Genomic DNA, 11,249 nt, shown 5'->3' on the forward strand with positions numbered 1-11,249 from the left:
CAGTATAAACTATTCAAGGAAGGTCCAGTATGAATAAAACTAGTTTAGAATCTGAACTAAACTAGACTGCATCCTTCTGTATTTTTTAATATACTTTTTAATGTGTGATGTGTGTTTCTGCTTCTGTAGCACAGAGCCATGTGTTTTACAGACAGTGATACAGTGCTGGAGTCTTTTCAGAGGCGCAGGCCCACACATTGAGAGGCTCTGGCGCACACAGTATGACTCAGGGACTGTTGTACAGGCTGACTCAGGGAGAGATGAGAGCTGCTATGCTCACATGTTGGCCCATGGCTCTGTGCCAGGTGCTGCAGAGAGCTGGTCCTGCCTTGCACACCTTCCACGCCCTTCACACCCACAGGCCCGACCCAGGTTGGCCAGTATCACAGCTCCAAGTGAGAAAAATAAAGGTTAACAAGGTTGACAAGCCTCTCACCAGTCATAATTTATCCACTTCATGCTCAGTTGTAGTAAACTACGTTCTCTAGTCACAGCTGCTCTGTGCCAAACAAGTTTTATTGTAATTGTCATAGAAAACAACAAAAATAAATTTATTTGCTTGTGTTGTATTGTAAATTATTGTAATTAACAAACACATTTAGCACTGAACAGAGCGGGTTCAGAGCTTTTAAAAGACGTATAACATGTCCATATTGGACAAAGTGTGACCGTGGTAAAAGTAACACAACAGTCACTGTTATGCTAACAGACGAGTTAGCAGTTAGCTCAGTAGCAGTTAGCTCGTTAGCAGTTAGCTCATTAGCAGTTAGCGCGGGGCGCAGTCTGTGAAGAGGAAGTGGTAAATATTAATCTAAATAAATCTAAATAAATTATATATTTGAATTATACCAAACTACAATGATTTCAGTACATACCATAAGAATTCTAAGATGAAAAAGTGGCTATACTATAACAATCCTATGAAATCAATTAGATTTACCACTGTATTGAAACACAACTAAAAATAATGTCTGGAAACGGTATTTTTACTCAGTATCAGTACGCAAAATTAAGTACTCGTACTCGTTTTGCAAAACGTGGTATCTGTTCATCCCTATATGAGCATTCACAGCTTTCGTTCAGCAGATGTAACAGAGGTTTGTGTCATAATCAGTGTTGTTAATGTGACACAGGAGCAGTGACGCTTTAAGATGTAGGTAGGTTTTTTTGACACCAACACTTTCCCCACATTACTTTCCTGCTGCTAAGGGGCGTGTCCACATGGCAGCGTGCGTGGGGGCGTGTGTTTTAAGCGTCCACTGCTGATGACGTAGCACCGTGACCTCATTTACAATAGACTGTTGCTAATTTTGGGGAGAAACATCCGGAAACAAACTATTTTTTTTTTTACGACAACCGACGCTTCAAATCAACACAAATGCGCTCTGGGAACATTTAACTTCACATTTTAGGTAAGTTGGCATCTTCTTAGTTAGCATTATTCTTCCGATGGCCTCATGTGAGCGCCATTCTAATGCTTTTGACACATGCTCCTGTTGTTATTGTCTTTGCACAGCTGATAAGGCGGTCAATGCTAATTTCTGCCCGTTAACATTCGCAAAGAGTTTATTTAACGGTTTGTGGCAACGCTTTTACACCGTCAGCATCCGGATTAATTATAGCATTTGGTTTAACACGGGGGCTAAAGCTAACGTTGTTACTTGATAACCTAAATAGTGAAAGCTCGCAGAAGTGGGTCAGCCAGCGGGTAATTACAATGGATGAGTCCTGATAAATGCTCAGCTACTAACTTTCATTTAATAAGAGTTGTTTTGCAATGATCAGAGCATTTTACTGTTTAAAATTGCGTTATTGTTTTTCTTTCGTTAATAGCAGACAGCCAACGGTTTCATGTTGACTGGGTGTGTCTACTTCAGCTAAATTCGAGTTAACTCATGTTTAATTAGTGGTAAGGCTGAACGATTAGTGAAAATATCTAATAGCGATTTTTCTGACAAGCACTGAGATTAGATTTGCGATTTATGATTTAATAACAAGATTCTGTTCAAAGTTCACATTATAAACATGTCCAGAAGAATTGACAAAAATACTGAAGTGTGAACTGGCAAGCTAATACACGAATCACATTTCAGAACATGTTTGTACAGATCTAAACTGCAGGGTTAGCATTTTATGGAGAATAAGATGGGATATTTTGTAGTTTGTGGAGGAAATTATGGTACTTCAAAATGGCAGCCTTTGACATTTGATAACTGTGTCAAATTGCGATTTCAATTAGATTGCAGCCCAACTGTATAATATGTCCAAGAAGCTACATGCTTTTTAAGACAGCAAAAATCTAGTACAGTTCCTTTAAACTTGCGATTCAAGTTTAATCTGACTTTATAGAAATACATTGTTTCCTAGTACTTTTTCTGTATATTAGTTTTAGCATAAACTCCTGTCTAGTTGTGGTTTTGTGAGATATGTAATAGTAGACAGCTTTTGCCTTACTTTCGCTCCCTTCTTAGTCGACCTATCGTAGTAGACTCCAGGCAGCAGTATCTGCTAAAGGTTGGCTGTTCGAATCCCGCTCTCAAATTAAACATTATGGTTAGGCGGTCAGAACGCGTGTCTTGCAGGTTGGCAGTGCAATTCTAGTTCCCACAGATGAATCCTGCCGTGGTGTTCTAGGGCAAGACACTTAACGCAACTCGCCCTCAGTGTCTCTTTGATGTAAAGCACTTTGAGTGCCTTGAAGGTAGAAAAGCGCTAGAAATGTGACTGTTTACCATTTTAGTCAACTACAACCTTAGTAAATTTCTTAGCCTACTTTACAAGAGCACTTCCTGGCAGTCAACTGACCTAATCCTCTCTCCTCAGAGGCAAAAGTCAGCGTGCTCTGCTCTCCACATATCTCTGGTCCTCTGTGCTCCTCTGCTCATCGGAGACGGGAGGAGCCATGGAGTGGGATGAGGATTCGGACGAGGAGATGATAGCTGTCCTCAATCAGGACCCCGATGCCTTCCCTCCTGAAGATGATCAGGTGGAGGTGTGGGACGAGCCGCTGCTGGACACTGAGGCCTCGGAGTCCTTTGAGCTGGACACTCCAGCGGAGAGGAGCGGACATGTGGCTGTGGTGGACCGCAGTGCTATGTATGTGTGGGGCGGATACAAGGTGAGTGAAGCCAGGGTTGTTTTTTTTATTATTATTATTTTTATTACATGGCCAACGCATATTGACTAGGGCTGTAGATCTTTAGTTGTTTAGTCAATTAGTCAACCAAAATATGTATTAGTCGACTAATTATTTAATTTAGATTAGAAAAGATTTATGTGGGACAACAGCAGAAATGACACGTGAATGAATTAGCTGAAGATTTTGAATTTTTTGGTATTTGTATGTAAAAGGAAGATTAAACTCTTTATTTAAATACATTATTTCATAGTACTTTTTTCTGCATAAATAGTTGTTGTTGCATGAACTCCCCTATAGGTGTAGTCTTGTGAGTGCAGTTTGAGTCAGATACATAGAGATAAATAATAGTTTTGAGATACAGGTCTACTGAATAATATGACATAATTATCCAAGAGGCTAGTTTTCATCTATTGTCAAATTCTTGTTATTATTTGTGCATCTATCATCTAATGCTTATACATGTAAAACAACACCATGTAATTTTCTGAAGGTGCTACGTCACCTGCAAGAAAAACATTAAAACCATACTTCAAAATGCTCCATGGAGATGGATACATTTTATGCCATAATGTGGAACACTATAGCCAAAACAACACTTCAGTGGAGACAAGGAAATGGAGGTCAAATCAGGTTTCACAAAGCACTTTGGTCAGCTGTTTTTAAAGTGCTCTATAAATAAAGTTGGATTGGAGGTTTCTGAAGATTCATTCACAGTAAGGACTAATATTGTCATGATACTAACTTTTCAAACTCTATTTTGATTCTAAGGAATAGACTGAATATTCAATGCCAATTCCACGATAATAATAAAACATAAAAACATAACACTCATAATACTTTCTTTTATATTCCCATACGACCTTATATCTGTAATCCCTCAGTCATCCAGGTAGTTTCCATAGTGGTCCATACTTGTTCTGATACAGATCAAGATCCTGTGAATGTGACTTTTTTTAGTATCAATACTTGCACAAATGAGTATTTAGTTTTTATACTAGTTTTAGTATTGATTTATTGTCAGATTTTCTGATTTATTCCAATAATGAAAAAGAAAACAAGCATTTATTGTAGGGCATTTTTAGGCTAAAATGTTCCGTGGTGAGGCTTTAAAATCTGCGGTTTGTAAAGGTCACCTAGCCCTAATTTTAAGATGGCCGAGGGAAAACATTGAATTATATTTCTGCTGGAGCTAAAAAACAACTCTGTGAAATTCACACAAAACAAAGATGACAATGTATGTACAAACTATTATTTAATTACATTTTTTCTTTCCAGAATGCCCAAAACCATGGCTATTTTGACCTCTACCTGCCCCGAAATGAGATCTGGATGTACAGTATGGAGACTGGAGAATGGTAAGCACTTGCATTAGTGTGTGGTTAGCATGTGGTTACCATGACAGTCCCTCATTGTCCTGGTGCCTCAGGTCCAAGCATCTGGCTGGGGGAAACCTCCACACATCCATGTCCGGCAGCTGCGCCGTATGTGTGGAAGGAGTACTCTACCTGTTCGGAGGCCACCACGCCAGAGGCAACACCAACAGGGTAAGTCTGATATTTTTCTTAGTTCTTACTCAACATGAAACAATAAATAATGGGGGTACAGTTATATCGTGGTGTACAGTTAAAAGAACTGTATATAGTCTGCGCTCTCTCTTGCTTAAATAGGTACTATTAACCTGCACAAAGACACATAACAAGTTTTTCTCATTCTCAGTATATGGACAGGCCATACCTCATGTGAAAGCTCAGAACCTCCAAAACTGAAGTGAACTGACTGTTTTTTGTAATTTAGAATAATCAGCATTACATTAGTAAGAGATATATTTAATTTTAACATGTTTACCTCATATCTGAGGACACAGTTAGGTAATAATTACTAATTTAAAATCTAAATCTTACAGTTTATTTTTAAAGCCTATAGGACATTCACATTCACTGATGAATTCCATTGTTCTCTCATATCATGCGTTTCCTTTGTTTCCTGTGTGTCTCTGGTCTAACATGTGCCTGTTGCAGATCTACCGCCTGCCCCTGCGTGGTCCGACCCTCACCTGGGAGGAGATGAGGGAGCTCACAGGAACCCCTCCCTCAGCCAAGGACAAGCTGGGCTGCTGGGTCTACAGAAACAAGTGCGTCGGCAGCAGTCCATAGAATCTACAGAGTGAGGGGGAGTGGTATAACTGTCTAATGTGTGGTTCTCTGTGCAGGATCGTGTACTTTGGCGGCTATGGCTATGCTGCTCATGAACACAGAGGAACTTTTGAATATGACGAATCCTCTTCACTCATGGTAATGCTCACCAACATCTAGATCGCCCTGAAATCAATTTCTAAGGCGCTGTGTCTGATTTTTATTGTTTTAAAACAGTTAAACAGTTGAAACAAGTTAAACCGTTTGCAATGGTCCAAAGTTATTCCTCACTTACCTTATGCATTCTAAGCATCCTAATTATTCACTGCGATGAGTTTATAAGTGTGTTTCACATCTTTCAGAGACAAGTGTGGAGTCAAGTTAGCAACAAATGGCATGCTAGCAGCGCAAAATACAAATTGTATGTAATAAAATTGTTCATAATTAGATGCAGACAGTACAAAGCTGACTTATTTTGACCTCAGGAGTTGCTTACACAATATATCTGTACTGGAGCAAGTATAATCACCTTTCATGAACATAAACAATTTAAAGGTATGTTCTATGTAACTTTTCTCGAGATGTAAAATTACACTTGTCCTAGCGATTCAAACAATTCACAGCAAAATACATCTTTTGAATGGGAAGAAGTCTTTAAAATTAAGCTTATAAACAGGAAATTGAAATCTATGCTTTTCTAGGCCCAAGAAAGATTTGCATGTTTAGTGCCATACTGTATAACATTCCAGGAAAAGCAAAGACATCTCCACCACAAACATACTATTTTACTCTGGTGTTAGGAAATATTAACATTGCCTAAAATAAATCATCAGAAATATCACAAATAAATGTTTCCTCATAAGTATATGCTGTTGCTCTGTCTCCTCTAGTGGGACAGCCCAGGACGAGGCTGGAACAACCACGTCCATGTGTTAGACCTGGAGACCCTGAGCTGGAGCCAGCCCATCACCACGGTCAGCGCTAATGCTAACACACAAATATATAATATACAGTCACTGCTAATGCTAACACACAAATATATAATATACAGTCACTGCTAATGCTAACACACAAATATATAATATACAGTCACTGCTAATGCTAACACACAAATATATAATATACAGTCACTGCTAATGCTAACACACAAATATATAATATACAGTCACTGCTAATGCTAACACACAAATATATAATATACAGTCACTGCTAATGCTAACACACAAATATATAATATACAGTCACTGCTAATGCTAACACACAAATATATAATATACAGTCACTGCTAATGCTAACACATAGTCAGTACTGTTGCTTAAGCACTAATATGAGACCCTGTCAGTCACCACAGTCAGTACAAATGTACACAATTAAGGCCAGTTCATACTTCATCAGAAGCAAGACATTTGTTCTTGCACCTGGATCTGTAAGAACAAAACCAAACCTTTGAGCTCAGATATTTAATATACATTTAGAAGTTCTGCTGCAGAACCACACACTGCCTCCTTCTCAAGCAACTGGCAGCACAGCTGCAAAATGTAAAACATGTTATATATTCATCATAATGGCAGAAATTAAACTTTTTGACTGCATTTAAAAAAAGAGGTATGGATTTAAAATTTAACTACGCTCACAAATCGAACCAATCACAGCAAAACTCCAACCCAGCATGGGTTGGAGTTTTGCAACAAAGTTCTCCTCTGTGGATGTGGCGAGAACAATCTATAGAAATGTCATACAGGAGCTGTAAGATCAACATGATGTTGTTTTGTTTTACAGCTCCAGGTGTAAGAACAAACTTAGTATGACTTTTCTTAACTGTATGAGGGCTTTACATACATGTGTTTATACTCCTGTGTCTCCAGGGCAACAGTCCATCTCCTCGAGCTGCTCACGCCTGTGCCACAGTGGGAAACAGAGGTTATGTGTTTGGAGGACGATATAAAGTATGATGGTGACAGTAGTATAATGGATTTGCAGTTTTAAGCTTGTTTTGACTTTCCTTTATGTGACCCACAGAATTTCAGACTGAATGACCTGTACTACCTGGACCTGGACACATGGCAGTGGCATGAAATGTAAGGGCTACACATTTAACTTTGGGGGGTTCATACCAGAACTGGGCAATATGACAAAAAAGAAGGCCTTTATAATTAGATGCAGACAGTACACAGCTGACTTATTTTGACCTCAAGCTCGAGCTGTTTATATAGTGTTTCTGTACTGGGGAAATTTTGCTCAAATACATTGGAAAAATTGGGTACAAGCCCTTTAGTATTTGTGGTTGTTCTTGTACTGTGATGGCTTCTTCTCCTGTGTGTCCATCAGGAGTGTCCCACAGGGGGGGCCAGTGGGGCGGTCGTGGCACTCCTTCACCCCTGTGTCCCAGGACCACATCTTCCTGTTCGGAGGCTTCACCACAGAGCGCGACACCCTCAGTATGACTCTATAATGAGTACAAAATGGCCATACTTCTGCTGTGTGTAACGTGTGTAACATGTGTGTGTAGGTGATGCCTGGTTGTACTGTGTCAGCAAGAATGAGTGGAAGCCGTTCAATCACAGCCACACTGAAAATCCAAGGTAACCTATATTAAAGGTGCACTGTTTGACTTTTCTGGTAACTTTGCAGCATCAAATTGAGTCAAATACAGGCATTTCTATTTTTTTATTTATGTGTTTATTTTTTGCAAAAAAAAAAAAATCTAGAAATCTTTTTTTTACTCTGAGTGGGGTTGCCTAGTGGCATCAGCTGCTTGTCCCCCCCCCATATAATTTAAATCAAAATATAAATAACATATTTTTTTAGATTATAAATCTGTTCAAATGTTTATATTAATAAGCCTTTTCATTAAAATAATGACTCAGAATGAGACTACAACTTTTAAAGAATGATTTGAAACTACTCACACTGGTCCCACTGTATAAACATCTCCCTCGCTCTCTGCATTTATTTAAACTGAGGACAGTGCCTCTCCTCTCATGTCCCTGCTGCTTACACTGTTATGTGGTGCCTGTTTTAGGTTGTGGCACACGGCGTGTCCTGGGCCTGATGGAGAAGTCTTTGTGTTTGGAGGCTGTGCCAACAACCTGCTGTCCCACCAGAGAGCGGTGAGAGAGACACCATCATCATTATCATCATTACAACAGTCACACATAAACCAGTGCTGATGTGTGTGTGTGTGTGTGTGTGTGTGCGTGCGCTCCACAGGCTCACAGCAACAAACTACTGATCTTCAACGTTCAGCCCAAGTCCCTGCTCAGGTGAGGAGAAGAGATTATGAGAGCAACTTCAGTGTTTTCATAATGGTCTTTACTGGGCTGTCATCCAACTGTGGTAATGATTAAATGTATAGTTTAGAAAAGTTAAAAGCAGCAGATGCATGCCCAAAGCGGCCTAGCGGTCAGGACTATTGTCTTGAAAAAGGTCCCAGGTTCAAATCCATATCATATTACCACTGGTAATTATACTTAACAGTGAAAAGTTAATTTGCAAACTTAACAATTTTGGGTTTTGCATATTGACACTGGCAATAATAATATGCAAAATCAACAAGCAAAAATGTATTACTTTACAAATGTTACACAGTTCAGTTGCTCTGGGCAAGGGATTAAAAGTCCAATATTAAACTTCTTGGGAAGTGGAGATAGTAGAGCCCCATCAGCTCAGACAGTCCAACCTTAAAAAAGGAGCTTTCAACTTCAGTTGATTTTTGCTCGCTCAAATAATCCCTGTTGTGTTCCAGGTTCTGTATGGAGTCCATCATTGAGCACCGCGAATGCCTGTCTGCCTCCTGGGACTGTCTGCCCAAGCACCTGCTGCACAGCCTCAAGCAAGCCTCAAGCAAGCCTCAAGAGGATGAGTCTGCTCAACACACTGGGCTCCTGAGGACTACAGAACCGCTGCCATCTTTGTAGTCCTGATGGGTGTACAGGATATGCTAGTCTGTTCAATCCATATGTGTATCGCTGCAACGCAAGTAAAGCAAGGCGGAAGTGTGGATGCCATCAGAGAGGGTGCAAAAGGTTCTATGACGAGGGGAGAAACTGTATTGATCTTTGTTTGGATTGTCAAATTAGAGGAGTCTAGATTGTCATGTGTTTGGGAGTTTGTGGGCTGCTTCTTTAGTGTCGAAAGAAAAGCTGTTTTAAAGGCACTGTACCTGATTTTTACTGTCTTAAAAACGTGACAAACAGAACTAGTCCATTCTGAGCATCATAAACTCATCACGGTGAATAATTAGAAGTGCTTTAAACAACTCTCAAGACAAGAGCGGAGTTTTGCTCTGTAGGTAAAAGAAAACTACGTTAGCAACATCAGCAAATAGCATGCTAACGTGCACGTCCTTATTACTGGACAATAAAATGTTTTATACTTGGTTGTAGGCAGTACGCAGCTGACCTATCTGGACCTCAAGAGTTGTTTATACATTATCTGCACTGGGGCAAATACATGGAAAAAAATCGGGTACGCAGCCCTTTTAACAAGATTAACACGATTAAGACTGTGTACACTCTAGTCCTGTTTAAGTCCTGAATGTAGCCTTGGTTTGGTCCGGTTCTAGTCCAGGTTTCGGTCCGGGTTTAGTCCCAATATTAATGTGAGGTAAGCGAGGGTGAAAGTTGCTACGTTAGCAAGCTAGCCCCATTCATGCTAATCTAATGCTAATCTGAACACAGGAGAATTGTTTTTTTCTGACTATAATTAAATATGAGTGAAAAATTGCCTTTAAACACAAGCATGTTTCAAGTGGTATTTCTGTAGAGGTCTAAACTACAGGACAATCTTTATAATATGTTGGAGTATTTTTTATTTAATTTTCTTTTCACTCAGTGGCCCTTCATCTGTTGTTATTTTGGAATTGGCTTTCTTCTGGTGGCGGGAGTCCTGCTTCCTGCCTCCTGTGTCTCCATAGAGATGTTATTGCTTTGCCCGCAATGTTCCCCAGTGTAACATTATACTTATCCATCTTGCATTTATGTTGTCACAGATGTTTTAACATTTTATTGCTTAAAAATGCCATGGCAAAACATGCATTAAGCGGAGTCAGCTCTCCACAGATCTGACCTATAACTTGGTCTAGTGGAGTTGCCTGCAGCTTGTCTCCACAAATGAGCCATAATATAGAACTTTCTAGGCATAGAAATAACATCTCCATGGAGACAAGTAGGTGGCCAGAAACGTTACATAGTGGACCTTTAAGCTGTTGCGATATTGTGGAAAAAAGAAAAATGTAGTTCAAGCAATTTTAATTTTGAATCACTAACAATGAACTGCTATTTTGCATTTAACTAATTACGTTTGATTTATGTGTTCTTAAAGTACAATATGGATTATTTGTCTTGGGGGTGGTGCATGTATGTGTATGTCACCATGGTATGTATCTACAGAAGATTCCACCACAGTGTACAGGACATAAACACAGCCTGTGATTTCAGACTAAATCTAAAAACTTAAAACAATACAAAATGGATTTAAATGCCACTTATCAATACGAGCGTTCACGGTTCTGTTCAAGCACAAATCAGCTCAACAACTAAGGCAGTTCATTAGGGTCAGATTGTGTTAAAACAAAGCTCAGATTAAAATCTTAGACAGAGCAGTGCCTACAGTTAGCACCACCCCCCATAGAATCTACAAAGCATCAGTACTTGTATCAGAGTAAACATTCTGTAGGCTAATTCAGTTATTGATATTATGAAAAGATTCAGATGATTATAAATTACTATCACAACTATACAAAATGTGCGTTTAACCTCTGAATCCAACATGTAAATATGTACGATTATTATTTATAAAAGTGTGTTTGTTTTAAAGTGATTTCTGTGTGTCTTAAATGCTTCAAATTGGCTACTCCACTAGAACGCTATTTTACAGTTAATTAAGAGCTACAAGTGCACTGAAATCCCAATGTTTTGATTTGCTTGGTTTGCACAATGACTTTTGAAATTGTGAATAAAAAATACACTGTACCAAGA

General features: G+C 39.2%; 1 protein-coding gene across 1 annotated transcript; it reads left to right on the forward strand.

Moving 5' to 3' along the window:
- The first annotated feature begins 1,343 nt into the window (after positions 1–1,343).
- Positions 1,344–11,240, forward strand: klhdc2 (kelch domain containing 2). Its single transcript, XM_033988205.2, is given in 15 exon segments — positions 1,344–1,412; positions 2,824–3,118; positions 4,415–4,494; positions 4,566–4,683; positions 5,158–5,270; positions 5,349–5,430; positions 6,162–6,245; positions 7,137–7,217; positions 7,291–7,349; positions 7,600–7,709; positions 7,781–7,853; positions 8,294–8,381; positions 8,482–8,534; positions 9,017–9,107; positions 9,109–11,240. Coding segments are annotated over 14 exon segments (1,299 nt in total). The 5' UTR covers positions 1,344–1,412; positions 2,824–2,902; the 3' UTR covers positions 9,160–11,240.
- Positions 11,241–11,249: the final 9 nt, after the last annotated feature.

Source organism: Periophthalmus magnuspinnatus, chromosome 22 (genome assembly GCF_009829125.3).
Source record: "Periophthalmus magnuspinnatus isolate fPerMag1 chromosome 22, fPerMag1.2.pri, whole genome shotgun sequence".
In the NCBI taxonomy this organism is placed as follows: Eukaryota; Metazoa; Chordata; class Actinopteri; order Gobiiformes; family Gobiidae; genus Periophthalmus; species Periophthalmus magnuspinnatus.